At 41.1% G+C, this 21,678-nt stretch overlaps 1 protein-coding gene across 5 annotated transcripts; it reads right to left on the bottom strand.

The window, feature by feature from the left end:
- Window positions 1-2,649: 2,649 nt before the first annotated feature.
- On the bottom strand, window positions 2,650-21,156 carry CANX (calnexin). 5 transcript variants are annotated; one of them, XM_026063255.1, is made up of 15 exons: window positions 21,137-21,156; window positions 13,813-14,001; window positions 13,088-13,161; window positions 12,443-12,501; window positions 11,942-12,083; window positions 10,553-10,634; window positions 8,918-9,110; window positions 7,650-7,839; window positions 6,823-6,936; window positions 6,177-6,333; window positions 5,653-5,868; window positions 5,115-5,234; window positions 4,884-5,019; window positions 4,643-4,734; window positions 2,650-4,006 (listed from the first exon to the last, which is right to left on the bottom strand). In XM_026063255.1, exons 2-15 carry the CDS (start codon window positions 13,996-13,998, stop codon window positions 3,953-3,955), a joined length of 1,815 nt encoding a protein of 604 aa, XP_025919040.1. In that variant the 5' UTR covers window positions 13,999-14,001; window positions 21,137-21,156; the 3' UTR covers window positions 2,650-3,952. The 5 variants fall into 5 exon arrangements, with proteins under 5 accessions (XP_025919040.1, XP_025919041.1, XP_025919039.1 ...); XM_026063256.1 differs by lacking the exon at window positions 21,137-21,156 and adding an exon at window positions 18,659-18,676; XM_026063254.1 differs by lacking the exon at window positions 21,137-21,156 and adding an exon at window positions 18,211-18,230.
- Between the last annotated feature and the right edge of the window lie 522 nt (window positions 21,157-21,678).

Here is a 21,678-nt window from a genome sequence, read left to right as displayed (position 1 = left end):
GCAGCGGCCTTTGCCCGCTCGCCCTGCGGCCCGCTCCGCTCCCCCGGGCGCGGCGGGGCCCGGCGGCCGCCGCTCTCAGGCGCGGGCCGGCCCGAACCCCCGACTCCCCATTGTTATCCGCGCCGCCGCCATCTTGAAATTGTTTTTCCCCTCAAGAGCCGAGTTGAGAATAAATAGGCGGAGCTTCCTGGGTGGCGGGCGACGTCACGGGCGCGTCGCGCGTCACGAGCGCTGAGGGACATCGCCGCCAGCCAATGGGAGGGCGGGGGAGCGCGGGCGGAGCGCGGAGCCGAGAACAGGCAGGGCGGCTGGCAGGACGCGGCCGTCGGCGCGTTTAAAAGGCAGGGGCCGGGAAGGGGCGGGGCGGGGCGGCCGGGAGCGGCCACTGGCGCGCGGCGAGGGCGGGGCGTGTGGAGTGAGCGACGGCCGCGGCGGCGCAGCACGCCCCGCCCCCGGCAGTCACGGAGGGAAGGGGGAGGGGCAGGGCCCCGCCCCGAACGCGATGGCGGCAGAAGCGGCCTCTTGATCCCACCTCACCCAGAGAGAGGTGTTCTGGGAGCCCCCCCCGTTACCCCAACCCCCCGAGGCAGATTTAATGCCACTGTTTCCCCACCTTCACTTCAAAACAAAAACAAAACAAAACGAGGTGATGAAGACTGAGGCACTTCAAGCTAATTAGACAAAAAAGGCAAAGAGATTTAACTTTCTTTATTGATTAATTTTACATTTTAATTTACTCAGGTTTTAATATATGCATACTGCATCTACAGTTACCTTTTGGAAATGGACAGGTCTTTTGCACAAAAGAAGTCACAGTCCTTGTTCAGGAACACTAAGGCTTCTTTTTTGTTTCTTTAGAAAACCTCGAGGCAATACTGGCAATTACAGATTAACTGGGGAAGGCTCGGGGGTGCAGAGCCTCTTGCCACCAGCCCCACACATGCTACCACCAGGCAAGCGGAGCACTGCTTTCGAGGAAGGAGCACAGAAAGTAAGAGACAACCACAAGCGATACCTCTGCAAGCACTTAGCACCCGCGAGGATCCCAACCGAACACAGACAGTCCCGGTGCATTTCACATCCCACATTCTCAAGCTGTGATAATTCAGTATTATCATAGCTGGAAGGCCAGTTCATATTCAATTATGTTTCTAGAGCAGGTTAGTAGGTTAGCTGTATCTGTACCAACTCCCTTCATTGAGGACAAAAAGAAAAAAAAGTCTTGTCTTTTTACTAGAAAAGCATTTCTAGTATCCTGTATTCCAGATCTCTTACTGCCTATAAGCACTCTTGTATGTTTGTTCTTTCTTGAACAGTCTCCATCTAAAACCCCTCCCTCACTCTGGTCCTCAGACACAGCAAGTTCAGCTTCTGGAGTTCATCCTCTCCAGCAGCCGCAGCACACACACGCACACACAGTCAAACACACCTTCAGATACTTGAAGGTGTTTCGAACCTAGTTCACAGGTAGCAACCAAGCAGAGCTTCTGTACTTGGAAAACACTGCCATGCTTTACAGGCCTTCTTTAATCAGAAGGAGATAGCTACTTTTTCTCCAAGGCTTTAATAATAATAAAAAAAGTGATTCTAGTGTTAAATTGAGAATGCAGGATAAAAAGTAACCTTTAAGTTGTCTATCCGCTTTGGAAAGTCTTCATTTATTGTAGTGATTACTCACAAAGCATACACTAAGGTATCAAAAAAGCCATAACATGCAGACAGGAGACCTTTTCAGGAGATCTAGCAGAAGCAAATGTAGATTTACAGTTAGCTTTAATATAATACTACTTAAAAGCTGATAGCAGATCTTAAGTTCATTTTTGATGCTTTGAAAGAACATGTATGCACAAGAATTGTCCAGGAATTTAAGGCAATTTGTATATTAAGATAAAAATACTGATCAGATTAATAGTTTTATGTTGTGCTCAGAATTGTTAGTTGACTTGAAACCATTTACATATACTTCATCTCAAAGGACTGAGAGTCATAAATAGCAGCTGCTCCTTGATAAAAATACAGTCCTGAGAACAAGCTAGTAGCAATGCTTAAGCTATGACATCTTCCATGTCAGAGTATAAGCTGTTTTGGCAGTAAGGAGCAGTATCTACCAGGTGTTCAACAGACAAAGGCATTCTAAACATGCAATAGCTCCCAACAGAAGTCTGAAATTACTTTCAGTATCTTGCTTACAATGGTTTATTTGCACACTGCAGAAAGAGCAAGAAATCCTGCTATGCATTTGTGGTCTCTAGTATTTCCAACACAACAACTAAGGGATACAACATAAGGACAGGCAGCAAAAGGTATTTTACAAAAAAAAAACCCACAAAACAAGAGTCTTTTAGTAATTGGTTAGATTGTTTGCAAGGAAATTAGAACACTTTCCTCCCCCACCCCCGGGAATTATTCCCCACACGATATCTATGACCTAGCCCAAACAACACTGGAGTGTTTATATTCAGTGCAAGAAGAGTAATTTTAGGACATTTAATTCACTCTAAACAAAGGCAAAAGCTTATCTATATAGACATCCGAACTCCAACATATTTGGTACAGTGTAATGAAGTTACATAGATTTCACCCTCAGAGGTATGCTCTTGTAGTGATCACCTGCATTCCACAAAAAAAAAAGTGTTTGAAACAGTATAATATTGTAGACTCAACACTTAAAAATTTATTCAGCTGGAATTGGAACTCCCTAACATTCACAATATAATTTAGGATGCATTTGTTACATGAATAGCAGATAAAAGACTTGAACAGTTTCACATACCAGTTAAGATATTCCACATGCTCCTTCCCCACCTACAAATACTGACATCTCATTTTTGTTTTGTTTTTTTTCTTAAAGATTTTTCAGTTCAACTTGTGTATCTGACCCTCTCCTGTTTCTACAGGAGTAGACATACAGTGATAGCAGTGAGAGGATATGGGACACTGTCCTATCCAGTGTTTGGACCCTGGAAAGGAGTAGGCCTAGCTATAAGAAGTTTGACAATGAGCTGAACATGAAGCACTTTTCAGCAATTGAGGCAAAGCTGCACTCAGAAAAAGCTGTATAGTCACAGAGAAAGGAGAGCATCGGTGGCCAAACAGAGGGGAAAGGAAAAATAGTCTAGACACCCCAATAACCCTTTAGCTTTATGAGAGGAGTTCAAGAACTAACAAAATCCAATTTCTGCAGGATTAAATGCCACATTAAGATGACCTACTCCAAATCCTAGATCATTTGTTAACACTTAAGTTGGCTTTAGCCATGGGCAATGTTCATATTCCATATGACTGGCTAACCCCTTCCTTCTACCCCTTCCTCTTCTCCCTCCATCGCAAGAGAACACAGTTGATTACGAAGTTTAGCTACTAGTTCTCCCACACATCCCACCCTGCTCCCACTTCTCCCCCCCCCCCTTTGAGGGAAGAGGGGTTGTCAACTACAGTGACAACTTTTCTTTAAGCATAATTATCAAATTTTAAGGGATATAAAGACACTGGTGCATTTAGGAATTTACATGTTTGTAAAAAAAACTAGTTATAAAACTGCATTTTTAACATCTAGCATTTTCAAGATTTTCATTGTTATTTTTCACTAATTAATATATTAAATTAAGCCATGGTTTGAGACTGGTGAAGTTCTACCAATCTACTTAAAAACAAACAAACAAAAAGAGTATTTAAAACCAAAATGAAAAGGTTAGTTATGTTACATTCCAAAATCCACAGCCCATTATATTAAATGCATTCTTTCTACAGGAATGATGTTCCTTTAAAACAGATGATTGCAAAGATTTTACTGCTAGACACTCCATTACATTGGATAGTGTAACTGAAACCTGTGGATGGTGAGATCTTGAGGTTTGTCCAAGTTTCAATGTAAGGTGTCCAAGGTCCTCTCTCAGAACTGAGTTTGGAAAAAATTACAGATCAAGTTCTTATGATTTTTTTTTTTTTTTTTTCAATCTTTTCTTGGCTTTCTGTTTCTGGGTGATCTATTCACAGTCTCCTCCTCCTGCAAGAAAGTCATTTGTGTCAGCATCAAGGACATCTAATCCAAGATTGCTCTTAAAGAGATTAAGGGGGGGGATAAAAATCTACAAACAACAAATTCTAATACAGAAATCAAAGTAACTTCTGAAAGGACCTCCTGCTGTTATTAACCCCTTCCTTTCCATACATGGCAACACACGAATCCTCCACTTTTCACAGTGGATGTCCATTATTTGCTAAGTGTGTTTAAACAGCTTCCACTGCTGTGAGAATCCCTTTAACTTCAGATTAAGGAACACTCCTCCCTTTTTAAGTTAGCCATTATGTCAGTGTGGAACACTTAAAAGGTCACATCCCAACTGCATCCAAAGCAGAATAAAGCCTTTCACCTCTGGAAAGTGGTCTGTACCACACAATCCCACTCCTCTCAAGACAGGGTCTAGGGCAGTGCCTTAGCAGGGTTTCCTGCCATGCTTATCTGGCCAAAGTGATTCCGATTCTGCAGGGCAATTAAATTCTCTGAAGTTCTGACTTGCTGTTTCCACTGGCATGTAACACTCCATCACATKAGCCAGGTTAACACTTCAGTGAGGCTTGTTTTACACTGACTTAAAAAAAAAAATCCAGAAGACTTGCTTCAAAGATTAGATGTTTTTACCTCTGATGCATGTTTCCTGTCTTCTTCCTCTTCTTCCTCCTCCTCCTCTTGACTAGCACTTCCTATATCAGCATCACTTTTCTGCTTCTCTTCTAAAAAGAGGAAGAATCTCATTCATTCTCTTTTCATTAAGACTTACCTTCAGTTCATCATTAGCTTGATTCCCTGTCTGCCAATACTCTTGGTTTATTCTTTCAGATATAATCTTTAAAAGAGTTTGAATTTTTTCTTGTTTGCCTACCTAGCTTTTCCTCATTTGTTTCCTCCTCCTCTTCCTCCTCTTTGTCCCCTTTGTCTTTTTCTTCCTCTTTCTCCTCATTCATCACATCGGGTTGAGGAGCATCTGTCTTTTTGTATTCTGCAGCATTTGGCTGCTTCTAAAAAAATTTAACAAAACCAGGCAGTTATTTAAGGCATGTTAAACCAAATATCTTTAAGTATTCTGTTTCTTACCATCAGAGGAAACGCATACCTTCCCAGAGCAGCAGAAAAGGACAACAAGGAACACTGGCAAAGCCACAGTGAGGATGTAGACTACCCAAAGCCAGGGACGTTCTTCAGCAGCTGCCATCATCTGGCCCACAACACCAGGCTATAAAATAAAGTGAACTGTCAAAATTCATCCCATACAGCAAGTTGTAGCAATTTAGTTTGTCGACAGCTACAGTGATTTCAAATAGGCTTTATGCAACTTTGAACATAATTGTATTTCATACCTCAAAATAAAGCTAACCACCACAGACATCTTACCATAGTCTATAAACCAAAAGCTAAAATGGCTTAAGTTAGCAGCACAGTTGCTGTGAACAAAGCCTCAAAAAAATAGTGAGTACTCAGTACCATTTTTATCAACTAGTACCATATTACAGTTACTGAGGTTCCAACAGGGTTGTTTACCATAATCTCTGGCCTTGCTACATACATGCATGTTTTAATAGAAACCGTGGAAGAGAGAAGCAATGCTCCTACTGTTCAAGCCAGAAGCACACAACTAAGCCTTTGTTTCTCACCTCAGCAGCACCATCAGCTGCCTTTTTCAGTCCCCATCCATCACTGGCCCAATCATCAGCCACAGCTCTTTCAGTACAGATAATAAAATTGTCAAAAAAGATGTCAGAGGTCATTGACCATAGCTCAAGTCCCACAGCACTGAAGGGAGTCATCTTGAAAGGTTCCAAATCTTCAAAGAAATCTGGATTTGGGATCTTCCTGGGTTTCCAGATACCCTAGAAAAGACAGACATTCAACCTTACTTACTACCATGCAGTTTGCATTTTAGTTTTCATCCCGCTTTGAACCAGAGAGACTAATTCATTCCACATGCACCCATGAATGAAGACTTGCACCCATAAACACTGAATGTCTTGGGAATCGATCTATGCTACAAAAAAAGTGAAGCCTAATAAGAAAGCAGTTTGAATCTGTCCATTGCCTTCACATTGTATTCTTAATTAGACCTGCTGAAATTAAGTCATACTGCTTTTTGGAAGAGAAATGCTGCATTGGCCAACAACAGACAATCAACAAAACCAACCTGATAGTTCACATTATCAATCATAGGAGGCTTCCATTTGCCTTTGTAGTTTGGATTGTCAATCATAGGTCGCTGCCAGGTACCACAGCCAGGGGCTGACTCACATTTAGGATTTGCGATCTGAGGTGCCTCCCATTCACCATCCATATCCTCATCCCTGAAAAGGAAAATTCAGTTTTGAAGTCTGTCTCTTGTCTTTATACAGACTAGGGCTTCTCATCTGACCTCTGAGAAAGTTACACTCCTACAGTAAAATGGAGATACTGAAACTTAGCATAGCACAGGCCAGCAGATAAGGACCCTGCAGAGGAAATACTTATTTCAAGAAGTAGCTTGACAATACAGAAGCTCAAAAGAAGCCGGTCACTGAACATAGGCCCCATCTTCCAAGCACTGTACAACTGCAAAATGACTATCCCTGTCCTGTTCAGCTTAAAATCTTCAAAAGAAGAGTTGATGAATACACACAAGAGAAAACAAGAATGCAAGATTACTTAGGTCAACTGTCTTCTACTTTTGAAGCAAGGTAGCCCAAGTAACAACTTTGTTAGGGAGCAACAATGGACAAGCAATTTTTTATAGCTGTAAAACCCAGAGCATAAGCCGTGAAGTATTTGCTGTCATTTACAAAGTGTAGTCAACATACCAATCCTCTGGTTTCTCAGCATCAGGGTCTGCTACATATTCTGGCTCATCATCCAGCCAACCCTCTGGTTTCACAGCATTTTCATCAGGAACCTTTGCAGGAGCATCTTCGTCCCTTGAAGATGGCATATTATATATTAACACACACATGTAAAGAAGTTTAAACCTCACTACATGATTCTATACACTCTGCACAAGTCAACTGATCTGTGCTACCAGCCAGCTTCATTTTAGATGTTCAAGTGCAGCACAACTTAAGAATGGAGTTGCCATGCTATGTTACACAGACTTGCCTCATGGCACAGCCATGTCTATAACCCTAAAGATAAATTTTTAAAGCCAACCTAGAAAAGGCATATTACAGCAAGTTTTGCATTTTAATGCTCACTGCAAACATGCATCTGAACTTAAAAATCAAGTCTATGGTTCACTGAGCACAGATTCAAAGACAGAAAACCAGTATCAGTTTCTGATTTAGGATGTGAAATATTTCAACCACTTGTAACCAGTTATACAAACTATAAGCATCTTATACTTCCAGCAACTTACCTTTTGAGCTAATCAAGGACAAAAATATCAGCTAGCTCAAATGCTTCTGAAAAACCTTTATCTGTGGCACAGTAACAGAAGCAGTAAACAGTATTTCCTACAGAACATGGGTCCTGTCTGCCTTCATCTTCCAAGACAGTGGTTCACCTGCCTAAACTGCCTGTGTTTTGATTACAAGGGTGAGGCTCAGTACCTTCCACAAGTCAAAGAAGGACTTTTTGATCAGAACCAAATTATGAGGCTAAGGCCTCCCTCAGTTCCACACGTCCAACAGCTTACCAGTCATCTGGTTTAACAGCATCTGGGTCTGGAATTTTTGGTCTCTCATCCCAGTCCTCAGGCTTCTGGTCATTCGGGTCCTCAATCTCTCGGGGTGGATTCACAGGAGGAGACATATCATTTAACAAATTCCCACTGTTGACAATCGTTTGATCAACCAGTATTTCAAAACTATTATCAGGATTCAAGACTGGAAGGAAAAAAGTCAGTGTAGCCTTTGCATCCATATATATAGATACACATACACGGTGTTTCATAAACTACTGCTCATCCCCACTGTGCAACATGAATTTCAGCAATCTAAGCTACCATCTACCCAGAAACTGTTCTTAAATTAAGAACCTTTCTCCTTATGTCTAAGTATAAATAATGACTATATACCACATCTCATCTAGGGAGATAAAAGATCTGCTGCGGCAGTCCTACTTTAAGTCTGCTGAAAGCAGAGAAGCTTGTAGAGAGATTTATTAATTACCAGAGCAAGCTGACAAGTTGACTTTGACACAGTAAGTATTGCTTTAATATTAAGAACAGCATTTGCACCCATTCTCAAGAATACATCTGTGTGCATTCATAATCCTACTACTGACACACAAGATTTAAGTCTTTCTCACTCCTTTATCCATTGCTGTCTCTGTAGTAAGACTAGCTACAGAAATCTTTCCAAGTACCCCCTGAAAGACTTCAGTCATACCTAATTACAGTAGGCCAGACATTATACTTCAAGAACAACTAATTTTGCCTGGTATGGTGGTACAGCCTCCTCTCCACCTGAGATTAAGCTATCCAAGCCTAAGTACAGAACTAACCAGCTAAAAATAGAAGCTGCACAAAGCTGACTTTAAAAATTAAGCCCCAAAGCCATTGTTTCCAAAGAATGGAAGTCTCTTGGGAGATTAAATCACTATTGTTATTTCCCTCCAAGTCTAAAGCCTAGTAGACCCCAAGTTATTAGGAAACAGCATTCAAGTATTTTAAGTATGTTGCTAATGATTTTGGATATACTCTGCATAGCAAGTTATTCATAACTGCTCATAATATTAAGTTCAAGGTCTCCTGACTTTTCTTACATGATTCAAGATTTCCTTTAAGGAAAAAGTATCCTTTGTATAGCAAGACCAGTTTTTGCATCCAGAGCTTTAAAGTGTTTTTTAGTTGTATGAGATGTTGACAAGCATATTCAGTTGCTCATTTGGATTATTTCACATATTTTTGATTCCAGAAGGACAGAAGTAGTTATAAACAAGCATAGTTAATAGTCACCATACCCAGTGTGTAAAGGTGGGTCTTCTTATCAGTAAAGTAGGTCTTCAGGTCCGCATCAGGACGCTTTGCATGCTTCTCCTCATATTTACCAGTCTTTGGGTTCTTGTGCCGGAAGATGAAGTGCAACTTATAGTCCTCTCCACATTTATCAGGGCCAAACATGATTGTATATGGGGTTTTGTCATGGAATTGATCCTTTAAAACAAAGCAAAACTTGAGTTGAAGTAATTTTGAAGTAATTGAACTAAGCCATTGCCCACTATAAGAACCTCCAATTTAAGAAAATTATGCAATTTGTATCACAAGCCAGCAGAGTACCCACACTAAAACTTGCATCACAGCTACATGCCTTAAAAAAAAAAAAAAAACGAATGCCAGAATTACACAGCTTCTTGATTTTGCACCTTTGGTCTCCATTTTCCAGATGGAAATTAATGGCTGTCCAAGAGTTATCAACAAGATACATATGTTATTAGTGATATCCATAATTTAAGTGCATCTCTATATTATGAAAAAGAGATTAAAAGCTATCAGTACAAAACTATTATGATACTGGTTATGAACGACTAGCTTGTCCAGTGATTTTCTTTCACATGGAGATAAGCATTAAAAGTGAACTGATACTTATTTGGTTTACACAGTTATACAAGCTAGTTTCAATTTGAGAGCTAACTAGGCATAATAATGTAACCTTTGAACACTACAAACAAGTCTATTTGTTCTTGCTAATGTCACTTTGATATTCAATGTACATAAAACTGGTTAGACAGCCAAGTAGTCTTTTGGGTGTCCTATATAACATAATTTTATTGAATTTGGCATCTGTATTGGTAATACAACTCTAATAAGATAGCAGAGGGAAAGGAGAAGAATGGTAACAATTCATAAAAGGTACTTTATAGAAAGTCTAGGAAGACAGCTAAAGAAAACCCATGGGCCATACAAGTTTAGCTCTGACTGAACAGGCTAAAACACTTAGGGCAGGTATATGATTGAGAGGAAAGATTACAAATCGCTTTCTCTCAGGAACTTAGTATGGTCTCTCCCATTAACTGTACTTTTAAGACACTGCAGAAGGACTGCGTTCAAGGGCCATTTACAAATCACATGGTTATATACAGCTCCTATGGGCAGCTTAAAGGCTGGCCTAGATGATGCTTATGTTAACAGAACTGGTATTTCTTTTTAAACCATACCCAGTACCTCACAACTGACCTCAGATGTCAAAGTCAAGGCAATAAATGCAAGGATATTTTAGTTATTGGCATTAGTTTGTTTTATAAGATAACACATGGAATTTTCCTTCTGGGCAGAGGCTTCCTATGAAGGTCTCTCCACCTACACTGGCTACTCCTCCTTGGCCCTAGAACCTAAGGAAATCAGAAGTGGTGCAGACTTCAGCAAAGAGGCAGAACTGCTTCGCTACTAGGAAACTCAGAAGATCTCACACAAGAGGCCAAAAGACCTTAGTACTATCTCCTCCAAATAAAACACAGTGGGAAAATACCAAGGGCAAAGTACATTGGAGATCAGGCCCTAAGTATGCACCACTGTCTTTACTGAACAGGTTTCTTTAGGAAAAAGCAAGAGGGAAAAGCTTTCTTTCATGGCATAATACTCAGAGTAGCAGCACTCACCAGGTTCAGTTCAGGGGTTTTTGAAAGCAATTTCACATAGGCTCCGCCACACTCTATTCCATTTTGGAAGTTTACTTCATACCTAGTTTTAGTTTTGGACAGAGAAGTGTTATACATGAGGAAAAAGGTCATTTTCATAATTCAAAATGACAGTGTTCAAGTACAAATTCAGAATAATACTGTTTTGTTGGCATTTCCTTTAAATCAGGAGTCCAGTGAAATTTATAAAAACCACACACCATACTTTATGGACTAAACAGATATTCACAAGGGCCTGAGAAACAAGAGGAACCAAGGATTTAGAAGACTCAATCTGAGAGGAAAGATTAAAGGAATTGAGTGCTGGTCTAGAAGAYTACAATTTAGAAGTAGAGAGAAGGAGGAGGAAAAAAAAGCTGTTCAGTATGTAAGAGACTGCAATAGAGTTTAAGGCAAACCATTTATTTTCCCCATAACCACTAGGGCAGACAAAGGCAACTCAATTTGCAAGATGACCAAAACCAGAACATTCAGATTCTAGCAAAAGCCCTTTAGGGTTGTAAGCATACAACAGGATATTTAGGGATACCAAGGAGTCTGAAAAAGGCAAGACATGTCTGTAGGAGTAGGCTAAATATGCTTGATCCTCTCTCAATGCCAGCAGCTGGAGTGAGTGACCACTTGAGTTTATTTTTAGCCTCATCTTTTAAGCCAAAACTAAATGGTCATGCAAAGCAAAGTGACCAACTCAAATGTGACTTTGCTCACTTTTCTTTTTACTGGTAAAGTGGGTCATACCCCACAGTTCAGCTGTTCTCACTGAAAGATTTTTTCCTCTTGCTAGTCTAAAATGCATGCAAGTAGATTCTTCTACATCAGTTATGGCCAACAAATCTAGACAAGCTGTTCATCTTCCATGACAGATGAACTAAAACAAAGGAAGGAGGAAACAAGTGCATCTTTACCACTCTGCCCATTCCATCTCAGAAAGAAAGGACAGTTTACCAAGTGCATTGACTTACAGATGGACCGCCTCTTGTCCAAAAGGACAAGGACTCAGACAATTAACACTACAAGAGTCAGTTGGCTGACTTTGTTATCATAGTAAACCAGATGAATTGAAATCTAGAGACAGGTGACCCAGTCTAGTTTTCAGAGACTACTTTCCTTTTCAGGCTTCACAGCACTGCTCTTCCTTCAGAAGGAGCCATACTGTTCATAAATTGACACTGCTTCCCTCTTTAGGGATTTGGGTTGCTACTTTACTGTTACCCAAATGGCATAATGATAGATAACAATATCTTGCGTCATCCAGACCCCCAGGCAACAAAAGTTCCATTTTTGAATAAAAACCTCAGCCTGCTATGTCACCATTGAAATAATGAACACTGAAAGTTATCTTTTACTTACTGTACAATAAGGGGTTTGGTATCAAATACAAAGGGCTTTGAAAGTTTGGATGAAATTGCATGATGTTTGGCTCGGGTTACCAGTACAAGCCCTCTGTCTCCTGGAAGCTTAGTGTCCTTCATATCTTGGACTTCCCATTTACCTGAGGAGGGGGAGGGAAAACCAAGCATTATTAAAATTTGCTCAAAACAGTCTTTGTTTAACTTAACTTTAAACAAGGAAGTCAGCATTCTGTAATCACATCCTGTAGGGTGCTTTCTAAAGTTATTACCATAACATCTTCACTAAAAATTGTTTAAAAACCTTTAAATGGATTGTTTGTCTAAATCAGGACTACACTTTACATTATTAGCCAGGTATATAAACATTTCCCTTATTTTCTTTATACAGGGAATATTATCTCATCTTGAAAACAGAAAACACTAAGACTTGCACCTCTTTAGAAATGACAAAAGACATCAGAAGTATCTACCATTTAGACAAAACCTGGGTAGCACTCACCATCATATTTGGCAATCTCATCATCTGTATCATCTTTCTTTGCTTTGGAAAGGATCCATCTAGAAGCAAGACATCCACTGGTCAGAAAGACAGGGTTTTCCCCCCGGCCCCCCACCTCAAAAAGAAGCAGCAAGCTTTTTTTTTTTTTTTTAAATCTTCCCACCTGCTCTTAAAAAGACAGCCCTTACAAGAGATGTACTATGACTAGGTCCCAGAGTCCTGATCCCCTGAGGAGTTCTGTTCCTTGAACCTAAGTAATTGTCTGCATTTGCCATCTCTCCCTCACCCACATGAAGTAGGATCATTGCCCGAGTGCCTTGCTCTTGTAAAAGTTTTAAGTGAATCTCTAGTACCTCTCTATCCTAACTTATCACCTGAAGAAATTACAGAAAGTCAGATGAGAAGGATTAAAACATTATACATGCATGGCACATTGCCCCCTTGTTATTAGCACCTAAGGATACACTAGTTGAGCTCAGCACTTTAACAGCCAGCATTATGCAGCCACTGCTCTAATCCCCCCTACCAGCCATTGCCATTTGATCCAATTTTGAAGAGCACAGGCTCTAGGAAGGGAGTTCCATTCCCTTTCACTGAATAATTTAGTTATTTGTTGTACTGAAGCATCCTTCAGATTATACTTACCCATCTAGAGTTCCTTTATCAAAGGTTTCTGCAAAATAAACTTCGCCTGTTGGGACAGGGGCCCTGTAGGTAACCTATTGGAGAAAAGAGGTATTTAATGCACCTTTAAAAGGTATATTCTCTCCCCCAAAGAAATAAATGCATATACAGCTCATTTCTCCTCTATACTGAGGTAGAGTTTACCTGGAACACTCCAGCAGCATAAATACAAATATTATGTACATACTGCTGCTTATGCCAAGCCATTGTGTTCTTGTCTGCAGCTAAAACTGAAGTATTTATTAACTGAAGTATTCYAGAGCACTGGAACAGGTTGCCCAGAGAGGTTGTGGAGTCTCCTTCTCTGAAGATATTCAAAACCCGCCTGGATGCAATCCTGTGCAATGTGCTCTAGGTGACCCTGCTTGAGCAGGGGGGTTGGACTAGATGATCTCCAGAGGTCCCTTCCAACCTCAGCGATTCTGTGATTCTGTGATTTATCTAGCTGGAAACTTTAGCATTATCTCCTGATAATCACACCACAGATTTCAAGCATGGATCTAAGCCTTCAGGAAGATGGAGGACAAAAGAGAATAGAAAAGATGCAACTAAACTTAATTCCAAATCCTACTCCTAGATAAAGTTTAATTAATTTACAACACAAATGTGAACAGATATCTCTAATCAAACTCACATTACCTACATCACAAACTATAACTTGATTTAAGAGAACTTTCATGCCAAACCTTTGGAGTTGGAGGAGGAGTACTAGTTTCAGACTTTGACTCTTCTACATCCTCAATGCCATCATCCAAGTCATCCTCAATATCAACCACATCATCAACATCATTGTCATCGTCCATATCGTGTGCCCGGACAGCAAGAGTTCCAAGAGCTAGCAGTGTCACATACAGTAGCCATTTCAGCTCCATGATCTGAACACAAGACACAAGGAGAAAGAGGTCAGGCCAGTGCTGCACAGAGCAAGTCGCTCTGCTTCTCTGTATATAAACAAGCATCCTATACTACAGGTGAACTGCCTAGCCCCACTACGGGAAGAAAGGTCCAGTCTTACAACAAGTAAGAGAATTGAAGAGATGTCTGACTGGTCAAGATGGCTCTAAAAACCTCTTGGAGAGGAATATAACAAAGCAGAAGTATTTAATGCAGAACAGATGTTAATGGACTAGAGGGGCATGTGCCCAAGTTCTGCAGATGATGCTGCAAAAGTGTCAGAATTTTGCTGCTTTTACACTGCCACAGTCCATGAGCAGAACAGTAGGCACACATGTACGCAATACAACCCCTACACTTGCAGAAGACTAAACAGAAAACCTATTTCTTGCTTGTAAAGAGCTTGAAGTGTCACGCAGGAGCTGACATTTCCATTCAGTTCAGGCATTTACACACAGTTAGTAAGGTCCTTCAAGCATAATAAAGCAATCATTCTTCTATGCCCTGTTCAATATTTTTCTTCCTTCTTTCACCTGTGGGACACTGGTGTTTTCATCCTCCATTTCTTTTCCCCATGATTTATTCTGGAATTATAGCAAGTCATTGGTACTACCAGATGTCTATAAACAGATACTGAAGCAGACCCAGGAGAAGACTCCTGCCTAGCTGCTCAGTAGACAGTTACTTTGATTCCCTTCCCCTCAATCTCTACATTAAAGGGATGACCAAAAAATCTGTAACAGAGGCTCTACACAATTGAAGTGGGACACTTCAACTGGTCTACAAGGTGCACATTACCACACCTAAAACACAGTGGACTCTGTAAATAAAAGGGGTTTCAACTGTGACTTGACTTTCTTGCCATAATAGAGATTACTGTACCTGTAAGTGGATGCAGTTGCCAGCGCTCCCACCAGGCTGCTGACAGTCTTACCTGCACAAGCAACCTACGCTTCACCCGCCTTTGCTCCTTTGAATTACATTCCAAAGTTTTCTTCCAAAAAATTAGAGTTGCAACTGAGGGTATGTACATGTATAACTAAACTGAGTTTAAAACTGAACATACTCTTCTTCCCTTACTCTCCTGCCTAAGGCTGTAGCCCTGTAGCTGTAGGCTTGCAAACAGCTCAGAGCTAGCAGGGCCCATAGGGGCATACAGTCATGCTAGGAAACAAAATTTCAACTTTCTGAAGTATGCTTAGGCAACTAGAAGCTTTTAAGCTGCAAATTCTTACCCACCCTATCCAAAATACCAAAGCTCAGTTGCATACCAGACCTCCTGTTCTTAGATTATTCTTTAAATTACTTCTAATGGCAGAAGGGATGTTTTATAACTACAAAACCATATTTTAAAGACCTGTGTTGAGGTCATGCCCAGTTTATCACTACAGCAACATGCAATTGCAGCCAGTTTTCTAACAATAGTGACAGCCTTGAGGATTATGGTCTAAATACATGCCCACAACCCTCCCCCCCTGCCTCACAGTTCAGGCAACCGCACCAAAACAGCTCGGAGCCAAAAGGACACAGCTCACAGCATGAACAGCTGATAAAAACTTTTAAGTGTTGCTACATATTAGCAGAGCCTGTTTGTTGTTTTAATGCAGTGTACAGCCAGGACCGAAAACAGTTACAGACCTCACACACTCATAGATCCCATTACAAATGCGGGAACTGCAATACAAAAGAATGAAAACCATCAAGCACCTTCCAGCCCTTGGACATGCAAGTTCCTTCTGCACATACACTATACACTCTCAACAAGCTCATGCCCACCAGCATACGACAGCATAGAAAGCCAGAGCCTGAAGTTTCATTTGGAAAAGTGATCCTTACTCTGAATTTGGCCTATGTGCCTGAAGCAACTACAGAGTAGACCACACAAGGACATATTTCCAAGAGAAGAGTTGAATTTTGTTTTACCTTGCAAGAGAGCCTCACTTAAAGTACATTTTTAACAGAGAAAGGTCAAGTGAGATTCTACCCCATGTTTCACAGCTGCTTTCAAATTATATCCCTTAGGTAGAATGATCACTTCATTATTGGGGAAGTGTTATGAGGAAATCCATCTTAGATTAGACACTAGGGTTTAAGATAAGTCAATGCTTTCCCCTCCTTCTATGAGGAAGGAGTTTTTGCATAGCTCCTCCCTAGCTTGTGCAAAGGATATTAATGGTTTAGCATGCAAGAATCCCTTAAGTAATCTCTCCACTAACCAAACAGCAGTACGGTTTGGTGAAAGAATTAGATTGCCCCTTCTAACTTTCATGCCAGTACACCAACTTTATACTTAAGAATTACCTACTTTACAATCCCACCCCAACTAGGGCCCTTGGGAAACATCTATCAGCACCAAATGGACTTTGCTTAGTGCTAGCACTTCTTGAGTGGATAAGTGGCAAAGCCCCATGGCCTGACTATCATTATTTTCTTAGCCTGATACTGCAATATCCCAGTTTCCTACATGCAAGCTTGCTCCTGGAATTCCTCCAAAGCAATCTAGTAAACCCAGACAATTACACCAGTGACCCATACAGCAAGGGCAGAAGCTACTCCATTCCAGCTGAGCTCCTAGCACAACCCTACCTATCTACACTGTAGGTCTCCATTAAAAAGCCACTGTACTGTCTAAGTTTGAGGTTTGTGGAACCTTGTTTTAAGCTAAAATTACTATCTGTTCAAGTTCCCAGGCAAGCTTAAAAAAAAAAAGCTAAGAGCATGAAGAGAAGCTAATCCAGTTTCATGTCCTTGCTTCTTTATAATCATTGGCAAGCAGTTTTCACAAGTTTATATCCCTACAGAAAGCTGTTTAAGACACCTCCTACATATTAAATCAGTCCCAAATTCAACATGAGCTATTTGTACACCTTGAGCACCAACTGGTAGCACCTCCAGCAACTATTGGTTGTCACACCAAGCTTCTTAGTCTGTAACAATTTACAAACTGACTAAATTATAAGAAATAAAAGACAGTATGTTCTCAGAAGGGCAATTTTAGTGAAGCACAGATTTTTTTGATGTTTAAAAATCTACTTCTACCCGTAACAGATGTACTGCTACAAGAGAAAATTTCAACTTCAGTTCACACAATCCTTTGGGACACAATATAAACATGATTATGCCCTAGTAAATTAGGTTATTCCTAAGTAGGAGGAGACTGAAAGGAGAGGGAGGGAGGGAGACAGAAGAAATTATACAAGACAGGCTAAAAAATTTGAAGCTCCACCTGAAGTTTAAGTTGCTAGCAACTATATGTGCTCAATTAGTCACCTAAAATGCTGTCTAACCTTCAGAAGCACACCACCTTCTCTATTATGAGGAGATTTCTCCCCTGAAGAAGTGCCCGATTTCCAAGCAATTATCATTAACCATTTATGAAACTCAGCCTGCACTTCTGTTCTCTAGGTTTAACTGTGTAATATTTCTGAAGGTTACTCTATTTCTGATCAGGCAGCTGCCAAAAGCTTTGAACAATGGAAGCCTTTCAGAACAGGCGAGAGCTTCTGAAGTCTCCATTCTTCTTCAGTGGAACTCATTTCTACCATGTAACACTGCTGCAACGCAAAGACTTCATCTACCTTTTTTATATGCCCTTCAGACACTTATAGACATTGGCACACAGCTTAAAGGCAAACTACTGGGATATAACACCAAAGTATTAAACAGGAAAAGAGCTCAAGATCACCAGGGCTAACAAGTCACTTATTTGCTCTATGCCTGTGTGTTCATCCACAGCCAGCTTCCACACTATAAAAAGGGTAATTTACATTTAAGTACTGCTCACCAACTGCTAGATGTCAGAAGGCTGAAACATGTTCTCCAGGAAAGTATGGGAGATGTACCAGTGCACCAAAAATGGACACCCAAAACTGCTGCCCTACGTAGACTTACTTTTTACAATGGTGAAAACTAGAACAAGTTACAGTGAGATTCAGAGACAGGACCAGCTTCTCGCAATAAGGGCAGCACTCTCACTTTATGGGATCATCATCTTTGGATTTCAAAGCCTTTGAGGAAGTCATGCAGCCTCAGATTTTTTTTTTTTTTTTTTAGAAAACTTTTTATAGAGCATAAAGGCTGAAGTCTTTCTTAATTATTGGTATGACACTGAAAACTCTTGAGCCATAAAGCAAATAATTACCATGAGTCTCTAACATATGGTGGGTGGGACAGACAGTGAACGGACCCACCTGCTAAGTCCTTTGTTATCATACTTCCAGAACATGCTGTTGAGAAGGCTACTTCCTCATCAGGTTAAACAGAGCCTGCAAAACCAGTTTAATCATCTCCTTGGTTACTGATCTATTTGAGTGGTTCATCAAGCCAGATCTCAACAGCACATATTTCAAACTGTTTTTGTACATTTGCATTGTCACTAGATATCTAGTTTACTAACTTAAAAAAATTAAACAGCCTGATGAAAGAGAATGGTCTTTTAAAAATAAGGGCACTTACTATGAACTACATCATAGCCATATAACTGGAAGAGTATCAAAGGTTTCTATCTCAGCAGCATCTTATTTCAGAAGCCGTCAACTGATAAAGTTATGACAACTGAATTTGGCTAAAGTATCTGCAGAGCAAAATTTGCTAGAAAACTCTAGTGTTCCAAACACCAGATTTCAATATGGTACTTACAATGGAAGCATACTAGTTAAAACAAACACAATGCATCATCATGCAAGGCAAGAATTACAGGAAGAAGATCTAGAGAGACAAAAGTAAAGAAATTCAGCATACATAAGAAAAGTAGAGAGACAGATACCCGCTTTCCTCCTCAAACAGGATTTTCACTGTTTCTGAGCAAAGGCTTGGCTACCCTACTTGATAGTCCACTGGCTTCCTGAAGTCAGAATTACTGAAGAGCAGAGGGAACCTTCTTTTCTGCATCCCAAGTTCCCCTCACCCTTCACTGCACACATCCCGGTCCCTCAGCTGTGCCAGGGTAACTGTTTATACAGACACATGGTGAACTAGCACCTGTTTCAAGATGGTTACAAGTCTTTCTATCATGTTATTTTCACTCTCAATCAATCCCTTAGTCCAAACCAGCACACAAAGGTACAAAGAGTTGAAGCAGGACAAGCTAAGTGGCCATGGATAAAGGAAATTAAGCTCTTGGCAGCAGGGTCAGCTTAATGCTATAGTTCATGTGCACCATCATCTTCGCTTGTCAAAGGCACAGCTGTCTTTAGGCAGACTTGGGAGATCCACAGCCAAGCCAAACAACCAAATTTGTGGCCAAGTTCCACCATTTCAGAAACCAGTAGGTTACCTGTCCACTTCTCTGGGAGGGACACAGTTTTCATGTTCATATGTATACAGCAATTCATATAATGCAGACAAGACTATTTTCATTTAAAGGCTTAGCTCTGCAGTTAGACATTTTCAGAGTTGGGAAGGTCTCGCCCTTAACATGGTAACTCAGTGAACAGCAGACAAGGCTAAACTAGAACTGCCTTGATTACAACAGGCCAGAGGCTGGTCCTTTTTTAGGAGGGGGCAGTTAAGATACACTGCTACATAAGACTTCATGAAAGTCTCCTAGAGAGGATTAGCTAGACCTTCTCTTGCAGAGAAGGATAGCTTCACAGAAAGAGCTGCCTTCTGTTTGGGTTGTAAGGAGCACAAACCAGGTAACGAAAGGTGACGGCAACAACGCTTGCTTTTAATAAGCATTTCAAATATGTCAGTTTCTAAAAATAACATACATCAGCACAGACATAGTAAAGGAGAAAACACCATGTACTGTTTGTCTGCAAAGAGATCATTCATGCAGAACTGGAAGTCCTTGGAGGACAGAGACAGAACTGAAAGGTTTCTGGACCGTAAAACAGATGGGCTGTTAGGGAAATTATGCTGGGGGGGGGGGGGGGGGGGAGAGATCTGGAGATGCCCTGAGATTTTTCAAACTGTTATGCCTAGAAATGAATTCTAGTTTGCTCTGCAACAGAATTAATTCCAGAGAGAACAGGGTATAGTCATGATCATTACTAGGGGCAGAAAAGTTAGAGGCCAGAAAAGGAAGTAAAAGGAAGGACTAAATACAAGTTACAATGTGTTCTTGGTAAAGGATTTATTTATTTAGAGGAAGTGCCAGGACACAATCAAATAAAAGGGTACTTTAATGGAAGTGGCAAGCTTCCTTAGTATTCTGCATTAGATTTCCCTTCTTCGAAACACAGTAGATGCCAGTGAACAATATACATCTTGTATTCAGCTTGTAATGTAGTATGTGGAGTGTAGAAGCAATTCCCTTCATAATAACTCATCTTTCTGGATTTTTTTTTTTGAACTGGAAGTGTTGAAACTTAAGACAAACACTAAGCTTAACTCAAAGTTTCTTCTAGTTTAGTTCAGTATTTTGGATAAGCCTATGTAATATGACCAAACCAACAGTAGGCTTTGGAAGGGAGTTTCTGAAGTCATTTTAATTGCAGTGCCAATGTAGAGTACCATACCTTATTTACTCTGTTTTCTTATGCTCTATTATACCTCCCCTAATTCCTTAGGATATTTAAACTACAACCCAAATCCCAGTAGATAAAGTGCCCCACAAAACTAGTTTATTAGCTATGCTTATTTGACTGTGTTAAGTAAACATACTTCATTTAGGAAAAACATTACACTCCTAGAGACTAGTTTTCAGACATCCAAACATATTCCAAATAAGTTCAGCCAAAAATTTTTTCTTCGATGTTCTGCAGAAATGTTTAAGTTGCACTACTAATAGAGAAGTCTGGATCTTACCATTACTACTACTACCACCACCACCAATACACAGCTGGTTCCCTCCACAATCAAGTCACCTCTCTCATTTTATAGCCTAGAAAGTTCTCAACCACAAAACCAAACATGAAAGTTCATTCTTTAGAATCAGGACAGACAAGAAAGCAGCAGACTACACTCACTTTAATTCAAAGGGGTTTTGGTTTTTTTTGTTTGTTTGTTTTTTTGAAAGCACACAACACAATTTGGGCAAGAAACAAGAATGAAGATCTCAGCAACACACACCCAACACAGAAACAATGCTTGGGAGCTAAATCAAAGGGTGCATTTTAAGTCCTCAAAATTTTCAGCCTTTGCTGTTAAACAATCTCCTCTTCTGTAGCTCACCTTTGGCTTCACTTACTCCTTTGCACCTATCGCATCTTCCCCACTTGTTAGGCCTCTAGTTCTGCGTCTTCATCTCCCCCTTTCCAGAGACTTCTACATCCTCTCCCACAGCGTGAATCACGCCACATGCTAAGGTCTACACCACCACCCCCCGCCCCCCAGCGCTGCAGAGCCCCCTATTTAAGCTCGGCATTTTGGCATTTTCAGGTAGCTAAAGACTACTTCCCTGTTCTCACTGCCCACATTAAGGCCACAAGCCAGATATGACCCAAGCCACACGCCAACCCATCCACCTCCGCTCCCCTCCTCACTCCCCCTCAAAACCCTCTCTCTGCCCCCCCCCCAAAGCAGCGGAGGGCCGCATCACCCCCGCCCGGCTGCGGCCCTGCCCCAGGCCCTGCCCAGCCCCTACCCGCCTCCCAGCCCAGAAGCTACCAGAAGACCCGCTGCTCCCAGCCAGCCCTGCCCGCGGCCTGCTCAGGGTCGCCGCCGCCCCGGGCCCGCCCCGAGCCGCGCGGGGCTCCGCCGGCGCCGCCGCTCAG

Source organism: Apteryx rowi, unplaced genomic scaffold, assembly GCF_003343035.1.
Source record: "Apteryx rowi isolate R43461 unplaced genomic scaffold, aptRow1 scaffold_2, whole genome shotgun sequence".
NCBI classification, from domain to species: domain Eukaryota; kingdom Metazoa; phylum Chordata; class Aves; order Apterygiformes; family Apterygidae; genus Apteryx; species Apteryx rowi.
Note: the sequence above shows the minus strand (reverse complement) of the source record. Positions and strands in the feature narration are given on the sequence as shown.

Excerpts from the sequence above, each read along its gene's own strand:
- CANX (XM_026063255.1), bottom strand. The coding sequence starts at position 13,998 with ATGGAGCTGAAATGGCTACTGTATGTGACACTGCTAGCTCTTGGAACT. Across the intron at positions 13,162-13,812 it reads CTCCTCCTCCAACTCCAAAG|GTTACCTACAGGGCCCCTGT; the intron begins GTTTGGCATGAA and ends TTTCTCCAATAG. Across the intron at positions 5,869-6,176 it reads TTGATAATGTGAACTATCAG|GGTATCTGGAAACCCAGGAA; the intron begins GTTGGTTTTGTT and ends TGTCTTTTCTAG.